The sequence below is a fragment of the Oncorhynchus nerka genome, linkage group LG3 (assembly GCF_034236695.1).
Source record: "Oncorhynchus nerka isolate Pitt River linkage group LG3, Oner_Uvic_2.0, whole genome shotgun sequence".
In the NCBI taxonomy this organism is placed as follows: domain Eukaryota; kingdom Metazoa; phylum Chordata; class Actinopteri; order Salmoniformes; family Salmonidae; genus Oncorhynchus; species Oncorhynchus nerka.
In genome coordinates, this window is record NC_088398.1 from 65,966,013 (window position 1) to 65,993,002 (window position 26,990).

The window sequence follows — 26,990 nt, forward strand, 5'->3', positions numbered from 1 at the left end:
TCCTTCAAGACTGTTGGAAAAGCATTTCAGGTTAAGCTGGTTGAGAGAATGGCAAGGGTGTGCAAAGCTGTCATCAAGGCAAAGGGTATCTACTTTGAAGAATCTCAAATATAAAAGATGTTTGATTTGTTGAACACTTTTTTGATTACTACATAATTCCATATGTGTTATTTCATAGTTTGAATGTCTTCACTGTTATTCTACAATGTAGAACATTTTTTTTTAAATAAAGAAAACCCCTTAAATGAGTAGGTGTGTCCAAACTTTTGACTGGTGCTGTTTATATTATTTATATATATATATATATTTTAGCTCAGTAGACAGAAAAATATGACACTTTACAAAACAGGTAATTCACACATTCTCATAGATCATCATATAATGTTTGCAGCCTGTCTACGTGTGGTGTAAATTTGAGCCATTTACACAACATACTGTAAATGTATATGTGTATACCTATAAAGTACCTATATCATATACAGTATCCATATCATATTCTCAGCTGTACGGTAGAGGGTTTCTGAGGAGCTGATGCTATATTAAGCCCTACTGTCCCTCTCTCTGAGCCTTAAACCCTGTGTGGCCCAGGCCTCCTGTGGGTGTACATGATCAGAGCCTGGGTGTCCACTGTGCTGCTCACTTGAGAAGTGTTGCAATGCTTCTGCAGGTTTGGAGATAAGAAGCTGATGTAAGAAGCTGATGTAAGAAGCTGATGTAATCAGCCACTTCTATTGCCCACACATGAGTCGGGCCCTGAGTTTTTACAGGGCATGTGACTTGACCGGGAAAAACTCTTGGTCCTACAAATGAAGCATTGAAAATAATATTATGTGGGCAAAAGATTCCATTAACTTCACTTTATCAGACACCCAGCACAGTCAGACACTATGCCCAATAACCATCTCAACAGCTATACAGAGCATTCGCAACATATTCAGACCCCTTGAATTTTTCCACATTTTGTCATGTTAAAGCCTTATTCTAAAATTGATTAAATAGTTTTTTCCCCTCATCAATCTACACACAATGCCCCATAAAGACAAAGAAAAATGTGATTTAAAAAAATGTTTTTTAGCTAATTTATATAATAAAAAACACTGAAATATCACATTTACATACTATTCAGAACCTTCGCCCCAGTCTGAAGTCATGTGCACTCTGGAGTGGGTTTTCATCAAGGATCTCACTGAACTGTGCTCCGTTCATGTTTCCCTCGATCCTGATTAGTCCTGATTAGTCTCATGATACTGCCACCACCATGATTCACCGTAGGGATGGTGCCAGGTTTCCTCCAGATGTGACTCCTGGCATTCAGTCACTAAGTTCAATCTTAGTTTCATCAGACCAGAAAATCTTGTTTCTCATGGTCTGAGAGTCCTTTAGATGCCTTTTGGCAAACTCCAAGCAGGCTGTTATGTGCCTTTTACTGAGGAGGGGCTTCCGTCTGGCCAATCTACCATAAATGCCTGATTGGTGGAGTAATGCAGAGATGGTTGTCCTTCTGGAAGGTTATCCCATCTCCACAGAAGAACTCTGGAGCTCTGTCAGAGTGACCATCGGGCTCTTGGTCACCTCCCTGACTAAGGCCCTTCTGATTTCTCAGTTTGGCCGGGCGGCCAGCTCTAGGAAGAGTCTTAGTAGTTCTAAACTTCTTCCATTTAAGAATGATGGAGGCCACTGTGTTCTTGGGGATCTTCAATACTGCAGAATATTTTTGATTGATACCCTTCCCCAGATCCCCAGATTGTGCCTCGACACAATCCTGTCTCGGAGCTCTACGGACAATTCCTATGACCCGATGGCTTGGTGTTTGCTCTGACATGTACTGTCAACTGTGGGACCTTATATAGACAGGTGTGTGCCTTTCCAAATCATGCCCAATCAATTGAATTTACCACAGGTAGACTCCAATCAAGGTGTAGAAAGATCTCATGATCAATAGAAACAGGATGCACCTGAGCTCAATTTCGAGTCTCACAGCAAAGGGTCTGAATACTTATGTAAATAAGGTATTTCTATTTATTTATTTGCAAAAAAAATCTAAACTGTTTTTGCCTTTGATATTATGGGGTATTGTATGTAGATTAATGAGGGGAAAAATGTATTTAATCAATTTTAGAATATGGCTGTAACGTAACAAAATGTGGAAAAAGTCAAGGGGTCTGAATAATTTCCGAATGCACTGTACTTAGTTATGAGTACAGGCAGTGAATGTGAACCTGTGTGTGTGTTTCTCTCTGCTCTTCCCAGGAGCCTATGTGTGGACGCCCTGATCGAGATGTCCGATGAGAACACTGACTGGAAGCTGAGCTTCGATGAGTTCCTCAACTGCCTGAAGCCCGGCTTCAACCCACCTGAGAAGAGTGAGCTCCCAGACACATGACCGTTGACTCAATGACTCTATGATGACAACACTGCACAACACTGCACACCACTGCACAACACTGCACACCACTGCTGACACCACACATGTTTTTTTCTCTCAGTTCATTACACAAATACCTCTATATCAACCTCTTAGACACATGCAGTCAGCATGCAGTATGTGTTTACAGTGCATGGGATGTACATATGTTAATCAAAATAGCAAATTAATTCACCACAACCATAGGCAAATCCACTGTAACTCACCCTAACATACTTGAAATTCACTGCAACAAAAACATCTCAATGTGATTTATTTACAGACAACTGTATCTGTATTTTTTCTTTGGTATTTTGTACTGTACTAAGTTGATCAGAAGTTGTGCATTAATGATGTAGGGGAAAGTTCAGTGTGATAGGAAGAGTGGTTCTGGGAGAGAGCCCTATGACTTCCCTCACAGCTGCAGCACACATTCCAGTCCGGAACACAGAACCTACCCTGGGGCCTCACCAGAGCCAAAGTCATAGATAATAGAGTGCTTTAACATACTGTACACACAGTCTATATCCTTCTAGTGCTCTCTTTCTGCTGCGGACTACAGCACTACTCAACTGCGCTAAATGTTTTATTTAGACAAACCGATTCAAGTAAAACAGAGGATATTTAATCATTTCTGGTCACTTGAACAGACATTATTGTTAGATCCGGTGTGTATCTATGTGCCCCCTCTTCTGCAGAGTGTGCCCTGGAGGATGAGACCTATAAGGATGGGGCTGAGACACAGGTGGAGTGTAACCGCTGTGTGTGTGCCTGCGGCAACTGGGTCTGCACCGCCATGACCTGCAATGGTGAGGATAGGCACACTGGCTCATCTACAAGTCACCTGAACCACATACTGGGCTTACAAATAAGAACTCAACACCTGTCTTTCTCTCTCTCCAATTGATCCTGTAATTCTTTCTTCCTTTGCATCTCTTTCTTAGATAAGACAGCGGTCGTCGAGGAGACCGGAGAGGCAGGGCAGGAGATGACCGAGGAGGAATGGAGCCTCCGTGTGGCCGAGCTCAACAAGCACCAGGTCAGCAACGGGATGTCAAAGTTCAAGGGACAGACCGGGCCGCCCTCCAATATCCCCAGACATATGGGGTAGCTCTGGAATCTGTCTATAAACAGTTGGGCGAGTTGTGCTTTATTGATGACTATCCTTGTGTGTGTGTGTGTGTGTGTGTGTGTGTGTGTGTGTGTGTGTGTGTGTGTGTGTGTGTGTGTGTGTGTGTGTGTGTGTGTGTGTGTGTGTGTGTGTGTGTGTGTGTGTGTGTGTGTGTGTGTTGCTTTAGTTAAATTCACGAGGGAGCAGTTCTGGCTCTCCACAATAGCAGAGTCAGCGAGTTCATGTACTCTGTCCTCAAATACAAAAAAGTGATCCAATATTGCAGTTAAGAACCGGTAGAGATCCCTACACAGGAGGAACTAGGGGACAGTCATTCTCCACACTGTGTAGAGTAAAATGGGGTATTGAGTGTGGCTATTTATTTGTAACTATCTAACTAGGGCTACATGGCATACAATTATTATTATCATTACAATATTTAACTCTCCTCCCACATATGCTTTCTCTCTCTCTTACAAAAACAGGAAACAGTGGAGAAGATGAAGGTCAGCACAAAGGAGGCCTAAGATGCCTAAAGAAGGAGGGCGTGAAGGAAAGAGAGAGAGAGAAAAGACTTCACTCTTCTTCCATTGATAAGGCCCTGTGCTGTTCCTGAATTTACTCATATGTTAATTATTATAGCTTTTTGTTTATGTGTGTTAGATGCAGGGCAGTCAAGAGTATTATTTGGGGAGTTTCTTGAGTTAAGTACTGTCTTCATGTTCTATTGTTTTACTGCACCCCTGCACTAGGAATGGGGCCATTTTTACTGCTGACTTTTTAAATATTGTTTTTCTATCTATACATTATAAACACAGTATTTGTTGTTATGTTTTTTTTTTTGTAAAATAGCAAGCGGTAAATAGTTGGCGATGAGAAACATTTGAGATGTTTGGAGTGAATTGTTGGGACACCTTTCTCCATCAAGGAAATAAAATCACCTTTAAAGTCCTTCCAGATGTGTTAGAGAAATGTTGAGCAAGACCATGATAGTGTCTCATTGAAGGGGAAGGGGATGTCTTACTACTACTTGATACTACTTGACAAATGCCCTTCTCCCTCCATGACTAGCAGCATAGTTTCAGGCCTTAGTGGATTGTCCCGTTTAGTTAGAATCCTTTGCTTTTTGGCAAATGTGTTTGCTTCTATGTACAATTTGTTATACGTTTGATTTGGAGATCATATGTGATTGCAATGGCTCCTGTGCTGTATTCTGTCGGCTCTCTCTGGTGCTTGTTTTAGAAACATTAAAGCCTAGATTGTAGAATGAAAGCAACTAGCACCAAGCACAGAGCTGAGTACAGCATGGAGAGAACTAAAAACCAAAGCCTGACGATGACTAGGATGTTGATGTACGAACCCCTCCAGGCAAAGTATTTCTCTGGACCCAGCAACAACACTATACCTGTGCTTGTCAAAGATCAGTCATAAGGATTAGCCTCGCTGTCAGCTAATGTAGCTTAGATGCATCTCTAACTCAGAGTGCATGCTTATATGAAGTAATGTGTGTCTGTAATGAAGGGGTGTTTTTGAGAGAGTGTGTACTGCCTACAATTGTGTGGTGGTGTGTCATATTTGTTTTGTTATGTTTTATTTGTCAAAAGTCCCACTTATCTTGAGAATCGTTTCTGGTTATATCAGTGCCTTAAAACCCAAACATAGGCCTGCAGAGACACTGTAGAGGTCTTGTGTCCTGCAACCTTTAAACCACAATTGGAATGGGCAAGACTATTCTTGGCAGAATTTTGGTATAGATTTTGAAGCTATGTGGTTTAGTCCTTGTTAAATGTTTGTCTAAAAGTTGAATAGCTAGGTTAAAACTAGGTTTATATTCTAAAATGAATGCAGAGTCTATAATGAATATGTATGTCAATAAAATAAAACCCATACAGTGCTACAAATGTCTCAACCTCTTGTAAGTGTGTATGTGTGTAGTGATGGGGAGGAAATGTATGTTACATACATATTGGGATATTTTTGGCGATATATCGTATCATATAAATTTCACAATATTATTATTAGCTAGTTTGCTGTACCTGCACAAAAACTCCAGTATTTCTCCTTCATAGCTTTGTTCTCCATCATCTTTTGTTCAATAAGGAGCCTATTTGATTTCACCAGTTTTATTTCAATGACTGATCAAAACGTGTTTTCTCGTGGCTCTCAGTATAGAATCACAGTACATATAGAATCGAAAGTATTGTGAGACTCTTGAGTATTGAGGGACATATCGTATCGGCACCTAAGTATTGTGATAATATCGTATAGTGAGGTCTCTGTCAGTGTTGTGTGAATGCGTGCCTGTGCTTGTGTGTCTGTCTGTCTGTGATCCTTCATATCCAGACACTTCAATGAATCACATTCATGCGTCAGAGCTCAGTCTATACGAGAAGTGTTGCTGTTGTGGTTTTCTACAGAAACTCTAGCCTACATTCCATTGATATTGCTCCAAGAGGCAGTGTTCCAATGTCATCTGGTCAATACAGTGGCTGTAATTTGAGAACACCTTTTAAGTCCCTTAACATTCAAGCCTCTTGTGGTTTAATATGTGAACAAATGACAAGTTTTTATAAAGTGCAAGGACAGTGTGTTCCCAGGATAGTAAATAAAAACAATGTTATCTGTTAAAAGTCTGATCATTTCTGATGTCATGTGTTTACCCAGAGACAAGTCTGCCAGTGGTATCTTAGCACAGGTCACAGTGACCTACTGAAGATCAATTCATTCTTCCATTCAGTCATCTGGTCCATACAGTGGCTGTAAAATGAACATAGCTTTTAAGACACTTAACATTGCAAACAGTGCATATGTTTGTATTCTGCTAGGCAGCATTGTGTTTTATGATGGATATGGGTGACTTGAGATTGCTTTTATAACCAAGTTGTGCAAGTCACATTTTTTTTTTAATCTACACACTCGTGGGCGTTGCACAATGTAATACTACTGGATGATTGCATAATATCCAAGGGCAAGGGGACCAGGGAGCAGACTGCAAATTGAGTGCATTACCACCGTCAACTTTCTCCCAGTTTTACTTAGTTATGCACCAATTACAACATTTATGCACCACGATTATTCGGTTTACTAGTAAACGGTGACAAACGTCGTGATGTTACTCTATAACTAGATAAGATCCAACTTAGACAATGCATGTAAACCAATGAAAGGGTTAAATTAGGGCGGAACTACTACTGGCCAACCCCGAAACATGTACTATATATATACTAAACAGTTGCTTTGTTGTACCAGCCAGGTTCTGACAAATCACAGTGAGCTATTCTACACAATCATCTTTTCCCGAAACAGGTTGATTTATTTTCTGTCAGATGCAGTTGTAGCCCACTGCTTGGGAATACATTCTTAGCGACAATGTGGGTCGCCACCGTTCGGCTATTTCAAGGAATATTGATTTGAAACAGACGGAAACTCGGGGCCATTGGACTCCCATAAAGAGTTTGCAACCCCACGTTGTTCAGAATATTGAACAGTAGCCTACACTGCGAAATGGATTTGCATGAAGGAGCCGCAAACGGTCATTGTGAGGGTGTTTTAGACCTGTCGCGTCGGAATTTGAACAGTTTGAGCTTGGTCAATATCAGCGAGGAGCAAAAGAGGGACACCAAGCAGTTGTATCTAAGCTTCAATCGATTGGCCTCGCTGTCCGGATCAGTTTGCATGTTCTCCAACCTCGAGTTTCTGGACATTAGCAACAACGGACTATCGGTCATCTGTGAAGACATTACTCGGTTAACCAAGCTCAGAACACTAATATCCAAGAACAACCGTCTGGACGAATTCTCGCTGCCTAAGGAGTTTGGATCTTTGCCGTTGGAGGTGTTGAATCTAAGTGGCAATCGATTTGAGGAGATGCCAGCGCAGTTCCTGAAGTTGCAGCGGCTACAATCACTTTCCCTTGGGGGAAACCGATTACAAAGTATTCCTGCAGAAATAGAAAACTTAACCAGGTATGTAGACTACATAACTTGACGTGCACGGCCTCGCCAGCTGCTAAAGGAAATGATGGGTCGTTCGCAAACGAACGGATCTTCATGTTGAACGTCGAGGACCGAATCGTATTAGTGAAAGAGCTGTCCATTTGACTCGCCGAGTTGCATACTCCGTTTTGAGGTCAAAACGTTTTTCTGCAAAGTTTCAAAATAAGTATCTAGAGGGTGAAACAAATAGTGGGGAGAGCGCGTGAGTCTGGTCCACGCAGATTGTTGTTTTTTTTCAGTGCATTTTTAGGGGGCAACTTTCTTTTCAGGCGATCTAACAGTGTGGCCAGTTAAACATTTAATTTCAACGCGAATTTCACAATCTGACATAATGGTAGCCTACTTGGCTTTACATTGGCGATTTGCATTTGTTTCGTGATTCCAGGTTGATTTAAGCATTTTGAACAAAGAGCCGTCTGGGAGCCAAATGAACCGGCTCTTTTACGTGAACGGAGCCAAATGAACCGGCTCTTCTACGTGAATGGAGCCTAATGAGCCGGCTCACGGAAACCGTTGAATGCCCATCACTATATAGCTACAGCGTTGTCGCATTAGCTTGTTACAATGTAGCAGTTCACCGTGGTTTCCACTAGATAGGCCCATAGCCAATTGTGACTGCGATCATAAAAGTTCAGGAAAACCAAACTTGCTGCTTTTTTGTTGCTTAATTTAAGGTTTGGGTTATGCATAAAGTTAGCAGTGTGGCTAAGTTTAGGGTTAGGTTTAAATTCAAACATTTTAAAATAGGCTGGTTTTAAGATTTTGTGGCTGTAGTAACAAGTTACTATCGTTCCACAGTGATTGCATCACAACCTTTCACATAGTATCAGGCAGTTGACACTTTTGCTAACTATCACAATGACCAGCTTAGGCCTAGTGTGATAAGGTTTACCGCGACGAGTGAGTTCAGTGGGTACAGGCCATTTCAACTGCCATTGCTGCTGGGAGTTTGGGTTGTTGTGAAGGCTTAAGTGATGCCGTTACATCAATGCAGAGAGGTGGGAGCAAGCTGTGCTGTGCTGTCTTGTAGCCTAATTCCATGGATGCTTACCTTTACAAAAAACAAGCCGTCAATTCTTCTCTCTCCTAATGGGAACTTGGAATACAACACATTTCTTATCCCTGGATTGTGGTACGTTTTCTGAACCATATCTCATACCAGCTCCGCAGTGTCTTAATCTAAACAGGAAGCCTGTCCGACCCCACTGTTATCAAGCGTAGGGTCAGGATCTATTCTGGCTAGGGTTGGGGCATGACTGACTGCCTAAGTTGCTCAGAGGAGGACATTAATATGGTTCATGTGGTGGGGTACACATTGCGCAGTATACACCGTAACAGCCTCTGGGATGACTAACTCTTACTCATCAATTACACACACACTCACTTCCACATAGTCAAGTCACACATGTATGCAGAGATGTCATGAGACACACATTCAAGCCTCTCGTGGTTTAATCTGTGAAAAAATGCCAAGTTTGTATAAACTGCAAGAGCAGTGTTTTCCCAGGATAGTAAAAAACAATTATCTGCAAACAGTCTGTATTTCTGATGTCATGTGTTTACCCTGAGACAAGTGGTATCTTAGCACAGGGCACAGTGACCTACTGAAGATCAATTCATTCTTCTATCTACCCCAGCCCCCATACAGGTCACATTCTTCTGATATCAGTGGGCACAGTTTAGGATCTGACTATATAGCCAATTAACATGATAAAAGAGAAGGCATTGTGAAGTCAGATCAGTGGAACTGGGATGTGGGTCATCTCAAGCGGTATTAAACAGTAGCCTATTTATAGACTAACCAAAGATAAGTGTGTAAGTACTTTGACTTCAGCTGCAATAGATCCTGATTGGCGTTAATAGTTCACTAACCCTGACCCTATTGGCTGACTGTCATCAACTGATTTGATCATTGCTTTTTAGTGACATAACATACTTTTTATATGGGCAAATAAAACTCATAGGAAGATGTAAAACTTTCCTTTTTATTCTACACCTGAGGGTGGTTTTAACCTTCTAGACTTGGACTTGTATCAACTCACCACCCAGGGCTGTTACTTGGGACATGTAGTTAAATACACTGAAGAGGAACAATGGGTACATATTGAAGATGAGCATGTTCATACCCAGAATCCTTTGTGTCTATTTTCGAAGGATAAAGCAAAGAACATTAACAACTTCATAGTTATGAATACTATAACAATGGAATTAAATTACAGGTTTTATATCATAATTTCAATTTGAGATATTTTGGACATTAGAGCAAACTTGAGGGAATCTTATTTGAGGCAGAAGTATATTCCAATAATGGGTAAGCTATACAAAACCTTGCAGAGAGCCTCATTTATTCAGTCTCTTAGAGGAAAAATAAACTATTGGAACCAAGACTTTAAAAAAATAAGATATTGGCACAAGATGGCGAGAATGTTGGAACATAATTAACTAAATGAATTAATGAAAATGTATGCTTATTCCAGTATGAACTAGAATTTATTATACAATTGCCAAAATTCCCAAATTCCACAGCACAACGTGTACAACTACAATGACTCTGTAATCCATGCCTTCTGGGAATGGTCTGAAGTCCAAGAGGTATGGGTGGAGTTAAATGTGGCTGTCAGAACTATTCGTCTTCAAATTTCAAGCCATGGCATATGACGATGCAGTAAGATACTTCTTCTTGTTAATCATCTTGAAAGATTTGTTTACTTTAACACTGGAAATCAACCAATCCTCCTTTAACACAATGGAAAGGTCATGCATCATTATCTAAATGCTGAAAGTGCTTGGGCGATGGAGAAAAACAAAATGGTGCAGTTTGAGGCCATGTGGCGGAGAGTGGGGTGTGAGCATGAGGGTCTGGGCAGATGTGATGTAGTTGCTGTTTGTGTGATGTCATATTGTAGGTGTATTGTTGTTTTTTATCCTACAAAGGAAAAAGTGGACTCTGCTTCAAAATGGTATATTATACTCTGTAGTTGGAGAACGTTATACTGCTTTGAAAGTTGAAGGTGTATCCCCACTTGAGAAGAAAAAGGCCCAGTACATACAAAATGTATATTTAAAAGAAAAAAAGTTCAAATGCGATTTGACACTAAGGTTGGAATACTACTGTAAACTTGTGAAAATTATGTTAATGCCCTTTTTATTGTAAGAGCTTTTTGAAAGGACTGCCTGAAATCTCAGCCAATTTTGGTGGGTTGGAATTTTGGCCTTCCATGGTGACCTTCCATGGTGATGTCACCATGTGGTATATTTTGTTAATAGACCAATAAGAAAGAGTTTCAAATAAGGGTGGACAGTATCCAGATTTTCATACCGTTTGTGTACCGTGCTGGGGAATACTGTATTACCAGAAGTGCACACAGGGGGCACTATAAAAATACTCATTCATATTTTTTGAGGGGTGCGCATAACAATTTAGGCAACAGGGTTCTTGATCCAGGATGGGATTGAATGTCTCTGCTGTAACCCCAGGTCTCTAGTGATGCAGTGCCTTAGACCTCTATGCCACTCGGGAGGCCCATTTCTGATCATTTTAATCGAAAATAATCAGTTATTTAATTGTTACCCAGAAACAGAACTCCAGGGGCCCCACCCGCCCGTGTGGGTAACTGTACAGAGGAGGCCATTATGCGCCAAGGACACAGAATGGCCTCCTCTGTCCCAGTTGCTGCGGTCATCATTTCTGCTGACGGATCACTCCCTGCATCTCCCTTTCACTCCCTGTTTCTCTTTGCCTGCTGCTCCCTCTGTTCCCCTCTCTCTCTCTCTCTCCATTTTCCCAGTGTCCAGCTGTCCTTTCACTCGTTCTTCCTTTCAGAGGGAATGTGATAATGTGATGAACACTTGAATGTGTACATTTCTGTTTTGAGATTTGTGGATAATACATTTATCTGATCTTTTTCGAACTGCCTCAGTCGGTCATCTGTTTTGTATGGGACTACCCCACATGGTTGTGGTGTAGGCTAAGCAGCAGACATTTGATTACACTCGACCTAAACTTCACTCTAGCCATGAGAGAATGTTTTGGACTCTCTACCTCTGGCGGCCCCTACGCAAGTCAGAGTAAACCCATGCAGGCTAAAGACTGAGCTAGAAATTCCGGCACTTCTCTGTGGTATGTGTACAGTGTGTGTCTCTAGTGTCTTCCCTTTCAAACTGTTTGTTCAGCAGCTCCACTGCTCGAGCCCTTTGATGCCTTTCACTCACTCTGTTAACACATCGCTATCACATACAGCATCTATGTCAACATGTGGGGACCCCAATGTAGTACTGATGTGTCAAAACATGGCTAGCCACATATGCACTTAGGACTGCCCAGTAAACAGTATGTTATGGTGTTTTTGATGTCCCAAAGACCATCTGGGTTCATGCTGTACTTGTTATTGTCATGTTAATTGTCACTTGATATGATGCTAAACATATTTAAACCTCTCTGTCAGTCTGGAGCTTCTGTATTTGGGTGGTAACCTGATCACGTCTATTCCTCCTGAGCTGGCCAACCTGCCCTACCTCAGCTACCTGGTCCTGTGTGACAACCGCATCCAGGGTGTACCCCCGCAGCTCACCAGGTAACCATAACACTAACCCTATCTGGCGCATACTGCCACAGCTCACCAGTTAACCATAACACTAACCCTATCTGGCGCATACTGCCACAGCTCACCAGGTAACCATAACACTAACCCTATCTGGCGCATACTGCCACAGCTCACCAGTTAACCATAACACTAACCCTATCTGGCGCATACTGCCACAGCTCACCAGGTAACCATACCACTAACCCTATCTGGCGCATACTGCCACAGCTCACCAGGTAACCATAACACTAACCCTATCTGGCGCATACTGCCACAGCTCACCAGGTAACCATAACACTAACCCTATCTGGCGCATACTGCCACAGCTCACCAGGTAACCATAACACTAACCCTATCTGGCGCATACTGCCACAGCTCACCAGGTAACCATAACACTAACCCTATCTGGCGCATACTGCCACAGCTCACCAGGTAACCATAACACTAACCCTATCTGGCGCATACTGCCACAGCTCACCAGGTAACCATAACACTAACCCTATCTGGCGCATACTGCCACAGCTCACCAGGTAACCATAACACTAACCCTATCTGGCGCATACTGCCACAGCTCACCAGGTAACCATAACACTAACCCTATCTGGCGCATACTGCCACAGCTCACCAGTTAACCACAACACAACTGTAATATAACTCTAACACAATAATACTGCCACAAGACTGTGATAACCCAACCATATTCAAAGCATACCTCCACAACAACTCAACTGGTTAACAGAACCACATCCATCGTGGACTATCATAACCTAAACAAAGTCTAGATTTTTGTCTATAATACTCATAACAATGACCATGCCCCCTCTCTCCCCTCAGGCTCCACTCCCTGCGTTCCCTCAGTCTCCATAACAACCTGCTGACCTACCTGCCCCGGGAGATTCTCAGCCTGGTCCACCTGCAGGAGCTCAGTCTCCGTGGCAACCCCCTAGTTGTGCGCTTCGTCAAGGAAATGACGTATGACCCTCCGTCGCTGCTGGAGCTGGCGGGACGTACCATCAAGAGCCGGAACGTTCCATACTCTCCCTGCGACATGCCCTGCCACCTGCTGCACTACCTAGACCTGGCCAGCAAGTGCCCCAATCCTAAGTGTGCCGGTACGTTTACTACAACTAGCTTCTCATTGGACTGTCTGTATTTCTGTACCTGTCTTTGTCTTGTCTTGTCTGTATGTAATGTATTATGTGTCCTATTTTTAGTGTACTTATTCTATCTTTCTGCTTTCTCTCTCCACAGGTGTGTACTTTGACTCATGCGTGCGCCACATCAAGTTTGTGGACTTCTGTGGGAAGTACCGGCTGCCCCTCATGCACTACCTGTGCTCCCCAGAATGCACCTCACCCTGCAGCTCCAACCCCCAGAGTGACGCAGAGTCAGAGGATGAGATCAGCGTGCCCGCTGACCGCCTGCAGAAGGTACTGCTGGGATAGCAGGAAGTGGAGAGTCCTCTGGTCGTAACCATGATAAAGGAATGAAATCTGACCCCTCTGGTCTCTCGTGTGTGTGACGCTAGACTCCGACACAACCACAGATATGAGAGATGTCTTTAGAGGTGTGTGTCCCCGGGAACCTATTGACTGTCAGTAGCAATCTAAAATTGGGGGACAAATTGTGAGGGATCTCCTGGATAAGCATAGGAGGGCAGTAGAAAACAGAACTATTGCCAACTCGCTATGTTAGCCATTGAAAGGGGTTTTCATGATTTTCAAACACCATCACGCCTTTCCTAAGAATCAGGATATGAACAATGTGAGATTTCCAAGTGCCGGAAAAGTGTGTGACCCAGTACTCTGTGAAAGCTTTGTTTTCTCTCACACACAGGAAGTCGATCTAGGTTGGCAGAGTGTGTATGGACACCTCACAGCACAATACACACATTTACTGTGAAAGGAGAAGACCTAACTTATCTGACAAGATGCAATGAAAGTTGATATTTCCAGCCCTGGGTTTTCTCTAAATATAGACTGTTCTAGATGTATTTTGATCTGTGTGGGAACATTTACACAATGTCCCCAGAAGGTACATGTTCAAGGTGAACAGGTACTACAGTAGTTGGCCTTTAAGACATTATTAAGACTAAAAATGCTGGTCTATTGTTACAATACTATGAAGAAGTGAAATTAAATGGAAGGAACAGCAACAAAAAAACTACTTTTTGAACCCTGAAATATGTGACAATTCACCATTTGAGTTTGTCTTTTGTTTCCTGGAAGTGATTTTCTATTCGTGATCCTAAACCAATGTGAAAAAATCATATTTCTTTTGTAGCCTGTACTGCGCTTATACAAATCCATCATTCCACTGTCTGACACACATTGGCTCACACTAATACAGTGCTTTTATTGAAGATGACTTATGGAATATAATATAGTACTCATACAGGTTGACGATCTGTACTAAAGTATGTGCACTTTTCCCCTTTAATATAGACTGTACAGTATATAAAATCACTAATAAAGTTTGATTTGAATATGTAAAATGTGTGGGATATCTGAATGGTGAGGTATAATGTGCAACATCAGCTGATCTGTCTAGTTAGCTTATAGTCCACATCCCGTATCTGCTGAAGCAATAATGACTTCTCCTTCTCCTGACGTCATTGTTTGCTATGTAGACTAAACTGTGTGGAAGAAGAATCAGTGAGCCTGTCATTCCAAATAGTTTTGTTTGTTCAACCACAAGTGTTCAGAGAGCTCAAAGTTCTGTGTCTGTCTGTCCTGCCCTCCTCATTCAGGCCTGGGATCGCTTGAACTCTGACCCCCTTTATCTGTTCTCTCTGACACTCATTTCACTGTGAGAAGCTGATGTGCTGACAGGGTTGTGCTCCGAGTGCTCTCAGTATCTGCTGGATATGAGTGTGATGTATTTGAGATGTTCTCCACCCCCATGATTCCTTCTCCCAACATCAGGTATTTCAGAGCAGCCTACCTACTGTATGTTACATCAGCCAGGTGTGTGTGTGGAGCTGTTACATCTATTTCCTATGTCAGTGTGTGTGCGCGCTTGTGTGTGTGTCAGCTGCAATCCGAGACAGACGCTGAAGCGGCCATGACGAAACAGCCAGAGTGAATTAAACAAGGAGAGGAGATGAGCACTCTGTCACCAGTCAACACAGGTCAGGAGTGGACACTCACAGATCACAAGTCACAACTCTGATACTTTGAAAACGAAACAGGGTAGTCTAAATCTTGAACTCAGAATTCAGAGCATAACTAAGAGCTTGGGACGAGTTGGATCTCTTCCATCAGCACAGTTGCGACGACTCTTGTCTGTCAGCAGTAAATGGAAGGGAAAGACCCAAGATCCACAGAGTACCGATACTCTGGACAACTGAACTGCCTGCTGAAGGTAAAGACAGATTGTGTGTACACATATAGTACTGTATGCAGGCTACTTCCATCTGATGTCTGACATTAAGGGTTTTGCTCTGCCCTATAGAGTCTACAATGCACAGTAGAGGTGATCTGTGGGTTAAAGAACAGTGGTTTGACAAGGCAGATTTTGATACTGTAAGCCTCATCGCCTTTACTACACCATTCATTCAAATCAGCTCACCCTCAACACTATGACTTGGCTGCGTGTGCCTCAACTGACGAACATTCCTGACCTCACACGTGATGAACTTCATGTCTGTGCATATGCACAAACACACGCATGCCCACTCACAAACACACACACGTGCACACTCCAGACCCTGACAATTGGACAATTGTCCTGGGATTAGCAGGGGACTGCTAATCTGCCGCCTCCGGGTTTCCTGGGGGAGGGGAGGTGGTGATGATGGCACGAGGAGGGAGGGGTGTGATTGTCCACTGTTATGTAACCATGTTAGATCACCATGGTGATGAATAAATCATAGAAAAACATCTAAGATCACACCCCTCATCTCACTTCTGTCTGCACTCCTTTATCCTCCCACCTTTCTCTCTTGTTGCTTCTGCCTGCAAACTTCTTGTTCTACTCCTCTCTCCTAATCCATCTTTTCTCTCTCCTTATGTCTTTTCCAGCACCTCTCAAACCTCTCCATGCTGTTGTAATTTATTATAACCTCTCTCCAATCACCTCTGGCTCTATCTGCCTCTCTGTTTGATATGAGTCACGTTGGGCCTTCTGGATCTGTGTGTCCCCTTCATGTGGCCAGAAGCCCACTGCGAGAGAGGCCTCAATTGCCCCTTTAGTGGAGGCAATTCAGTTACAGCATCAAGGAATAATATACACAACAGAGTGCAGGTCATCTAGGAACCTGGCAAAGCATGGAAGGGTTTCAGTGTTCCAGAGACAGATTTGGGTTGCAAACAGGAAGCGTACATTATCAGGCAGATCTGGACATGCCACAGGGAATGGTCATGATCCCTGTTTGGGGAAGGTCAGGGCGGGGCTGGAGTGGAGAGGTGGTTGGTGGAAGTATGTGATGCCACATTCTGAAGAACAATCCATTTCCGCCTATCAAAGGCGGTGGATTAGGAATAGAGAGTGGAACTCAGTGGAAACCTGGCGCACTCTGGAATCAATGCAGCACAGGAAAGGGTTTATGATATGGCAGGAAATGGGCCTCAGGATTTCAAATCACAAAAACAAAGAATTTAGCACTATCTTTTCTCACTTTATTTTGTCTTTGGCCCATTCATATACAGTAGTTCAGTTCAGTTTACATTCAATGTAATGAGAAGTTGTTGTGTTTTAGAACAGTTACAGAGACTGCAAGCACAGGGAGTTTCTCCAAGGACGGGGAGTTTCTCCAAGCACGGGGAGTTTCTCCAAGGACGGGGAGTTTCTCCAAGGACGGGGAGTTTCTCCAAGCACGGGGAGTTTCTCCAAGGATAGGGAGTTTCTCCAAGGACAGGGAGTTTCTCCAAGCACGGGGAGTTTCTCCAAGCACGGGGAGTTTCTCCAAGCACGGGGAGTTTCTCCAAGAACAGGGAGTTTCTCCAAGCACGGGGAGTTTCTCCAAGGACAGGGAGTTTCTCCAAGCACGGGGAGTTTCTCCAAGGACAGGGAGTTTCTCCAAGCACGGGGAGTTTCTCCAAGCACGGGGAGTTTCTCCAAGCACAGGGAGTTTCTCCAAGCACAGGGAGTTTCTCCAAGAACAGTGTTTCTAATTTTCTCATGATATTTTTAGTCAAGTTCAATCTCTCACTGCTCTCCAATAACATTATTATCTCGTCCCCACCCACCCTCCCCTCCCTCTCATACCCATCAACCCTCCCTCTCATACTCCTCCCATCCACCTGCTCCTCCTTAAAAGAAAATCAAGTTTTAAAATACAGAAATCATCCCCGTATGATTCATTTTGCATTATATGATGGAAAACGAAGCATCATATGATCCAAAATGCATCATACAGGAAATATTTCTGTATTTTGAAGTAAAGGAAATATATTGAAACAAATACCAAAAAATACACTATATATATAAAAGTATGTGGACACCCCTTCAAATTAGTGGATTTGCCTATTTCAGCCACACCCGTTGCTGACAGGTGTATAAAATTGAGCACACAGCCATAGTCAAACTTTGGCAGTAGAATGGCCCGTACTGAAGAGCTCAGTGACTCTCAACATGGCACCGTCATAGGATGCCACCTTTCCAACAAGTCAGTTTGTAAAATTTCTGCCCTGCTAGAGCTGCCCCGGTCAACTGTAAGTGCTGTTATTGTGAAGTGGAAACGTCTAGGAGCAACAACGGCTCAGCTGTGAAATGGTAGTCCACACAAGATCACAGAATGACAGCCGAATCTGGGTTTGGCGGATGCCAGGTGAACCCTACCTGCCCGAATGCATAGTGTTGGAGGAGGAATAATGGTCTGGGGCTGTTTTTCATAGTTTGTGCTAGGCCTCTTCGCTCCAGTGAAGAGACATTTATTTATATTTTTTTACCCCTTTTTCTCCCCAATTTCGTGGTATCCAATTGCTAGTTACAGTCCTGTCCCATCACTGCAACTCCCGTACAGACTCGGGAGAGGCGAAGGTCGAGAGCGCGATGGGACAAGAACATCCCTGCTACCAAACGCTCCTCTAACCCAGACGACGCTAGGCCAATTGTGCGCCGCCACATGGTTCTCCCGGTTGCAGCCGGCTGCAACAGAGCCTGGACTTGAACCAGGTTTTCTAGTCGCACAGCTAGCATTGCGATGCAGTGCCACTCAGGAGGCCGAAGGGAAATCTTAATGCTACAGCATACAATCACATTCTAGATAACTCTGTGCTTCCAACTTTGTGGCAACAGTTTGGGGAAGGCCCTTTCCTGTTTCAGCATGACAATGCCCCTGTGCACAAAGCGAGGTCCATATAGAAATGATTTGTCGAGATCGTTGTGGAAGAACTTCATTGGCCTGCACAGAGCCCTGACCTCAACCCCATCGAACACCTTTGGTGAATTGGAATGCCGACTGCGAGCCAAGCCTAATCGCCCAACATCAGTGCCCAACCTCACTAATGCTCTTGTGGCTGAATGGAAGCAAGTCCGTGCAGCTATGTTCCGACATCTAGTTGAAAACCTTCCCAGAAGAGTGGAGGCTGTTATAGCAGCAAATAGTGGACCAACTCCATATTAATGCCCATGATTTTGGAATGACATGTTCGACAAGCAGGTGTCCACATACATTTGGCCATGTAGTGGAGTTTTAGGTGGAGTTTTCCATTAACTCAAGCTGTCCCAAACTGCTCTGGTGCTGTTTCTCTATAAAATATTTAAACTCCTGGTAACCCGAGTATTGGTGCAATCAACCTGCTTTTATGGAACAACCCACCATCAACCTGATCTTGGGGGAATCCGATAGTGATCTCTAAACAATGACTGAAACAGAGATGACTTCATCACTAGTGAGCTTCAATGGGGGGACTGACGTTGCGATAGTTGATCTGAGTGTTGAGGTCAAGACATTGATCTCAGAGGTTTTTGTCTGTTTGTGTTAGGATTCGCCTACCGCACGTCTGCATTTCATCATTATGTGTCCAGTTGATGAATGGTCCACCCTCAGGAATTTGTTGGATAACTTGGCCATGCATCACAGTAATGCAGAGTTGATGAAGGATCCACCCTCAGGAATTTGTTGGATAACTTGGCCATGCATCACAGTAATGCAGAGTTGATGAAGGATCCACCCTCAGGAATTTGTTGGATAACTTGGCCAGGAATTAGTCATGCAGAGTTGATGAGATCATGTTGCAGCTTGTCTGTTAAGTGCATGGTAAGCAGCAACCACGTGACCCTCCATTAGTAGAGGTGTCACTATTAGATGGTCCACTAGCGTCAACAGTCCCATGTTAGATGCCCGATGGTCAGGTCAGCATGTACAGTATAAAGACATTTCCCTGAAAACAGGGGCGGCAGTAAGGAGTCATTGATGTCAGTGAACAGCTCCACCTACTGTCCTACTGGACAGACACAATAGATGTGTTATTTGAGCAACACAGGATAACAGGAACACAGGATAACAGGAACACATGATAACAGGAACAATGGATAACAGGAACACAGGATAACAGGAACAATGGATAACAGGAACACAGGATAACAGGAACAATGGATAACAGGAACACAGGATAACAGGAACACTGGATAACAGGAACACAGGATAAGAGGAACACAGGGTAACAGGAACACTGGATAACAGGAACACAGGATAACATGAACACTGGATAACAGCAACAAAGGATAGCAGGAACACTGGATAACAGGTACACTGGATAACAGGAACACAGGATAACAGGAACACAGGATAACAGGAACACAGGATAACATGAACACTGGATAACAGGAACACAGGGTAACAGGAACACAGGATAACAGGAACACAGGATAACAGGAACACATGATAACAGGAACACTGGATAACAGGAACACAGGATAACAAGAACACTGGATAACAGGAACACAGGATAACAGGAACACAGGATGTTCTGATCTGACCAGATGTCACCGGTTCCTCTTAAAGCTGGGATCTCACAATATCACTCTAACTGCTTTCTGTCACACACACACACACACACACACACACACACACACACACACACACACACACACACACAGGTCATATCAGTTTAAATAGGCGTGATGGTCCCTCAGATAGCTGGGGATCTGCCCAGGCTACCAATATGTTTACAGTCCTCCTGACAATGACCACACACCTAGCACTGCAGGGAGGAAGGCAATAGAAGGAAACTGTGTGTGTCCGTGTGTGTCAGAGAGAGATAGAGAGGGAGAGAGAGACTTTTGGGTGATATGGGTCATCTTGGATGGCAGGCTTTGTATGTGGTTGAAGATAAACCTTGTCTCTCTCAATTAAATTCAATTTAATGGGCTTAATTGGCAATGTTTACATTGCCAAAGCAAGCGAAATAGATAATAAACAAAAGTGAAACAAAAAATTTAATATGAACAGTAAACATTGCACTCACAAAAGTTCCCAAATAATAAAGACATTTCCAATGTAATATTATCAAATCAAATTTTATGCACAGAATACAACAGGTGTAGGTAGACCCTACAGTGAAATGCTTGCTTACAAGCCCTTAAGGAAATACCTAAAAAAGGATCAGTGTCCCGTCCACGGGACGGTTGAGCTAACGTAGGCTAATGTGATTAGCATGAGGTTGTAAGAAACAAAACAAAAATCCCAGGACATAGACATGTCTGATATGGGCAGAAAGACTAAATTCTTGTTAATCTAACTGTCCAGTGTACAGTAGCTATTACAATGAAAGTATACCATGCTATTGTTTGAGGAAAGTGCACAGTTATGAACTTGAGCAGCAGTAAATCACAATAGCGGGGCTATGTTCAGGGGGTACTGGTACAGAGTCAATGTGGAGGCTATATTCAGGGGGTACTGGTACAGAGTCAATGTGGAGGCTATATTCAGGGGGTACTGGTACAGAGTCAATGTGGAGGCTATATTCAGGGGGTACTGGTACAGAGTCAATGTGGAGGCTATATTCAGGGGGTACTGGTACAGAGTCAATGTGGAGGCTATATTCAGGGGGTACTGGTACAGAGTCAATGTGGAGGCTATATTCAGGGGGTACTGGTACAGAGTCAATGTGGAGGCTATATTCAGGGGGTACTGGTACAGAGTCAATGTGCGGGGGCACCGGTGTCAAGGTAATCGAGGTAATATGTGCATGTAGGGAGAGTTATTTAAGTGACTATAAATAGATAACAACAGAGAGTAGCAGCAGCATTCTGGGGGAGGGGGGGGGTAGGCAATGCAAATAGTCTGGGTAGCCATTTGATTAGCTGTTCAGGAGTCTTATGGATTGGAGGAAGAGGCTATGTAGGAGCCTTTTGGACCTAGACTTGTCGGTCCGGTGTCACTTGCCATGCAGTAGCAGAGAGAACATAGACTGTTGTCTATGACTAGGGTGGCTGGAGTCTTTGACAATTTGTAGGGCCTTCCTCTGACATCGCCTGGAATAGAGGTCCGGGATGGCAGTAAGCTTGGCCCCGGTGATGTACTGGGCCGTACACACTACCCTCTGTAGTGCTTTGAGGTCGGAGGCCGAACAACTGCCTTACCAGGCGGTGATGCAACCCGTCAGGATGCTCTCGATGGTGCAGCTGTAGAACCTTTTGAGGATTGGAGGACCTATGCCAAATCTTTTCAGTCTCCTGAGTGAGAATAGGTTTGTCGGGCCCTCTTCACGACTGTCATGGTGTGCTTGGACCTTGTTAGTTTGTTGGAGATGTGGATGCCAAGGAACTTGAAGCTCTCATCCTGCTCCACTACAGCCTTGTCGATAAGTGCTCGGTCCTCTTTTTCCTGTGGTCTACAATCATCTCCTTTGTCTTGCACCACACGGTCAGGTCTCTGATCTCCTCCCTATAGGCTGTCTCATCGTTGTCGGTGATCAGGCTGCTGATCACTGTTGTGTCATCAGCATACTTAATGATGGTATTGGAGTCGTGCCTGGAAGTGCAGTTATGAGTGAACAGGGAGTACAGGAGGGAGCTGAGCACGCACCCCTGAGGGGCTCCCGTGTTGAGGATCAGCATGGTGTGTTGTTACCCACCCTTACCACGTCGGGGTGGCCCGTCAAGAAGTCCAGGATCCAGTTGCAGAGGGAGGTGTTTAGTCCCATGGTCCTTAGCTTAGTGATGAGCTATGAGGGCACTATGATGTTGAACGCTGACCTGTAGTCATTGAATAGCATTCTCACATCAGTGTTCCTTTTGTCCAGGTGTGAAAGGGCAGTGTGGAGTGCAATAGAGATTGCATCATCTGTGGGACTGTTGGTGCGGGATGCAAATTGGAGTGGGTCTCTGGGATAATGGTGTTGATGTGAGCCGTGACCAGCCTTTCAAATCATTTCATGGATACAGACATGAGTGCTACGGGTCGGTTGTCATTTAGGCAGGTTACCTTAGTGTTCTTGGGCACAGGGTCTATGATGGTCTGCTTGGTATTACCGACTCAGACAGAGAGCCAGTTGGTCAGCGCATGCTCGGAGTACACGTCCTGGTAATCCGTCTGGCCCTGCGACTTTGTGAATGTTGACCTGTTTAAAGGTCTTACTCACATCGGCTGCAGAGAGTGTGATCACACAGTCACCTGGAACAGCTGATGCTCTCATGCATGTTTCAGTGTTACTTGCCTCGAAGCGAGCATAGAAGTCATATAGCTCATCTGGTTGGCTTGTGTCGCTGGGCAGCTCTCAACTGTGCTTCCCTTTGTAGTCTGTAATAGTTTGCAAACCTTGCCACATCCGACGAGCGTTGGAGCCGGTGTAGTATGATTCGATCTTAGTCATGTATTGATGTTTTGCCTGTTTGATGGTTCGTCGGAGGGCATAGCGGGATTTCTTGTAAGCTTCTGTGTTAGAGTCCCACTTCTTGAAAGCAGCAGCTCTACCTTTTAGCTCAATGCGAATGTTGCCTGTAATCCATGGCTTCTGATTGGGGTATGTACGTACAGTCACTGTGGGGATGACGTCCTCGATGAACTTATTGATAAAGCGAGTGACTGATGTGGTGTACTCCTCAAGAATCCCGGAACATATTCCAGTCTGTGCCAGCAAAGCAGTCCTGTAGGTTAGCATCTGCTTCACCTGGCGACTTTTTTATAGACCGAGTGATTGGTGCATCCTGCTTTCATTTTTGCTTGTAAGCAGGAATCAGGAGGATAGAATTATTGTCAGATTTGCCAAATGGAGGGCGAGGGACAGCTCTGCACCCATCTCTGTGTGTGGAGTACAAGTGGTCTAGAATTTAGGAAGCTCTCTCATCCATTTATATGCAGATGATACACTCTTATACTCCGCTGGACACTCCCCAGATTTTGTGTTAAATGCTCTACAACAAAGCTTTCTTAGTGTCCAACAAGCTTTCTCTACCCTTAACCTCGTTCTGATCACCCCCAAAACAAAGGTCATGTGGTTTGGAAAGAAGAATGCCCCTCTTCCCACAGGTGTTATTACTGCCTCTGAGGGTTTAGAGGTAGTCACCTCATACAAGTACTTGGGAGTATGGCTAGGCACTGTCCTTCTCTCAGCACATATCAAAGCTGCAGGCTAAAGTTAAATCTAGACTTGGTTTTCTCTATCGTTCTCTTTTGCCCCAGCTGCCAAACTAACCATGATTCAGATGACCATCCATGCTAGATCACGGAGACATCATTTATCGATCAGCAGGTAAGGGTGCTCTTGAGCGGCTAGATGTTCTTTACCATTTGCCCATCAGATTTGCCACCAATGCTCCTAATAGGACATATCACTGCACTGTAAACTGGTCATCTCTGTATACCCGTCGCAAAACCCACTTTTTGATGCTTATTTATAAAACCCTCTTTGGCCTCACTCCCCCCTATCTGAGATATCGACTGCAGCCTTTATCCTCCACATACAACACCTGTTCTGCCAGTCACATTCTGTTGAAGGTCTCCAAAGCACACACGTCCCTGGGTCACTCTTTTCAGTTTGCTGCAGCTTGTGGCTGGAACGAGCTGCAACAAACACTCAAACTGGACAGCTTTATCTCAATCTCTTCATTCAAAGACCCAATCATGGGCATCTTACTGACAGTTGTGGCTGCTTTGTGTGATGTATTGTTGTCTCCACCTTCTTGCCCTTTGTGCTGTTGTCTGTGCCCAATAATATTTGTACCATGTTTTGTGCTGCTACCATATTGTGTTGCTACCAACACAACACTACATAAAGAGAGACCTAAGACAACAACATAGCAAGGCAGCAACACATGACAACACAGCATTGTAGCAACACAACATTGATGTGTGTTTTGTCCTACATTTATATTGTATTTATTTATTTATTTTAATCCCAGGCCCCCATCCCCACAGGAGGCCTTTTGCCTTTTGGTAGGTCATCATTGTAAAAAAGAATTTGTTATTAACTGACTTGCCTAGTTAAATAAAAGTTGAATAAAAAATAAAAACATACTGATAGAAATTAGGTAAAACTGATTTAAGTTTCCCTGCATTAAAGTTCCCGCCACTAGGAGCGCCGCCTCTGGATGAACATTGTCCTGTTTGCTTATGGCGGTATACAGCTCATTGAGCGTGGTTTTAGTTCCAGCATCGGTCTGTGGTGGTATGTAGACAAATACAGATAAAAACTCTCTAGGTAGATAGTGTGGTCTACAGCTTATCATGAGATACTCTACCTCAGGTGAGCAAAACTTTGAGACTTCCTTAGATATCGTGCACCAGCTGTTGTTCACATATATGCATAGGCCCCCGCCCCATGTCTTACCAGAGACGGCTGTTTTGTCCTGCCGATGGAGTGTATAACCCTCCAGCTGTATGTTCTTAATGTAGTTGTTCAGCCACATAAGATATTACAGTTTTTAAGGTCCCGTTGGTAAGATATACGTGCTTTCATCTCGTCCCATTTATTTTCCAGCGATTGAACATTAGCTAGCAGGACTGAAGGCAAGGACAGATTAGCCACTCGTCGCCTGACCTCACCCAGATCTTTTCCCACTAAATCTCAGTTTCCTTCTTCAGCAAATCACAGAGATCTGGGCCTGGTTGGGTGTCTGTAGTTGTATATCCCTCCCGTCCGACTCATTGAAGAAGAACTCTTTGTCCAGTTTGAGGTGAGCAATCGCAGTTATGATGTCCAGAAGCTCTTTTCAGTCATAAGAGACTGTGGCAGCATCATTATGTACAAACCAAGTTATAAACAACGCGAACAAACAAACAAAATAGCATGGTTGGTTGAGAGCCGATAAGACGGCAGCCCCCCCCCTCCGGCGCCATCGTATTATGTCTATAAACAGTGTTGTAAAGATGTACAAATAGTTAAAGTACAAAAGGGAAAATAAATTAACATAAATATAGTGTCACGTCCTGACCTTAGTTCCTTTTTTATGTCTCTATTTTAGTTTAATCAGGGCGCGAGTTGGGGTGGGCATTCTATGTGTTGTTCTATGTTTTTGTATTTCTGTGTTTGGCCTGGTATGGTTCCCAATCCGAGGCAGCTGTTTATTGCTGTCTCTGATTGAGAACCATACTTAGGCCACCTGTTTTCCCACTTTGATTTGTGGGTAGTTGTTTTCTGTTTTGAGTTGCTGCACCTTACAGGACTGTTTAGTTTTCGTTTACTCTCTTTGTTATTTTGTTTAGTGTTTCTGTTCTAATAAATATAACATGAACACTTACCACGCTGCGCATTGTTCCGATCCATCCTATTCCTCATCAGAAGAGGAAGAAAACCGTTACATATGGCTTGTATTTACAATGGTGTTTGTTCTTCACTGGTTGCCCTTATCTTGTGTCTCTCTTGCTTTGTGTTTCTCTCTCAACTCTCTCTCTCCCCCAAAACATAGCTGTCAGTAGTCTACATGTGACAGTCCCCAGTCCCTGCATGCAGGCTCACACCGTAAATCCCTGTGATGTTCTAATAACACCTTTATGCCTAGGTTGGCTGATGTAACACGCGCTGAATTATTTACATGGGGTTCGGCTGCAGAGCGAGCTGGAAGGAGATGTTTTTTTCTGGAACTTTGTTCTCTCTCTTTATATATATATATATATATTTTACTTTAATTTGTAAATTGTTCATCCCTTTGCAGTAGGCCTACAAACCTAATCGCCATCTGCCCTCTCCATAGTAATGGAGTGATATTGTTTTAAATACATCTGTGTTTCTTTCCACTGTATTGTGGGGTATTCCAATAATATGTATTGGTACAGTAAGGGGATGCCCAAGCCTGTCCCACGCACCACTCAGTCCCATGTGACTGTTCAGTGTCACCTGCTGCCCGTCAAAGTGAAACAATGGTGAACACATGTATTATTTGGCAGCCTGGTATCAACCATTTGAACATAGCGTGTACGTGGTGCGATTTTTAGCATGGAACTCCCATTCAGATGGTACAGAAGTAATGTAATTTGAGACATGAAAGCAAACTGTAGCCTATAAGCAACACAGCCATGGGCCTAACCATTACTTTTCTTACATAACCATTCATAACCACTCCCTTTGATCATGTTAAAAAAAAAATATTTTGGAAAAGTTGTATTATTACATTTCCTTTAAAACAGCTCCTATATATTTTTGTACATCATTTTATACACATAAAAACGTCATAAAAGCATTAAACAAGGCATACGAATTTTACATTTAAATTGGTTAAAAAAGTACATGTTTAAACCAATAGAAACAACCGTAAATAAAATTATTTTTCTTTGTAAATACATCAAATCTGTTAAAAGCCATTTAAAATGTGTACAAATGATCTAACAAAAGTTAAACATTTTTAAGACACGAAAACATCAAAAAAAAAGTAACTTTGTTAAAAAGCTGTCTTCGGTCCTTTTATCAAACTCGCCTCCTCCTGCTCTTCCGAATCAATCACTGTGCCGTCCTTCGGGGCCCAGAGGATATCCCTCCCCTAGACGCATCGTCCTAGGGGCCGCAGCACTG

The 26,990-nt window shown here is 43.4% G+C and overlaps 2 protein-coding genes across 2 annotated transcripts in view; both read left to right on the forward strand.

Moving 5' to 3' along the window:
• LOC115112519 (follistatin-related protein 1-like) overlaps positions 1-4,195 on the forward strand; it is a 43,481-nt gene extending 39,286 nt beyond the window's left edge. Inside the window, exons 8-11 of the mRNA XM_029639615.2 lie at positions 2,251-2,363; positions 3,103-3,213; positions 3,349-3,443; positions 4,001-4,195. Coding sequence (XP_029495475.1) covers positions 2,251-2,363; positions 3,103-3,213; positions 3,349-3,443; positions 4,001-4,042 — 361 coding nt within the window. The 3' untranslated portion in view covers positions 4,043-4,195. The remainder of the gene's footprint in view (positions 1-2,250; positions 2,364-3,102; positions 3,214-3,348; positions 3,444-4,000) is intronic.
• A 2,547-nt stretch (positions 4,196-6,742) lies between these two features.
• On the forward strand, positions 6,743-14,587 carry LOC115112503 (leucine-rich repeat-containing protein 58-like). Its single transcript, XM_029639602.2, has 5 exons — positions 6,743-7,480; positions 11,956-12,084; positions 12,928-13,205; positions 13,345-13,523; positions 13,930-14,587. The coding sequence occupies exons 1-5, from the start codon at positions 7,020-7,022 to the stop codon at positions 13,993-13,995; spliced, it is 1,113 nt and encodes a 370-aa protein (XP_029495462.1). The 5' UTR covers positions 6,743-7,019; the 3' UTR covers positions 13,996-14,587.
• Positions 14,588-26,990: the final 12,403 nt, after the last annotated feature.

What these genes read in the sequence shown, in the direction of transcription:
- LOC115112503 (XM_029639602.2), top strand. Translation starts at nt 7,020, where the DNA reads ATGGATTTGCATGAAGGAGCCGCAAACGGTCATTGTGAGGGTGTTTTA. An exon ending in GAAATAGAAAACTTAACCAG is followed by an intron (nt 7,481 to 11,955) that starts GTATGTAGACTA and finishes CCTCTCTGTCAG; the next exon opens with TCTGGAGCTTCTGTATTTGG. An exon ending in CCGCTGACCGCCTGCAGAAG is followed by an intron (nt 13,524 to 13,929) that starts GTACTGCTGGGA and finishes TCTCACACACAG; the next exon opens with GAAGTCGATCTAGGTTGGCA.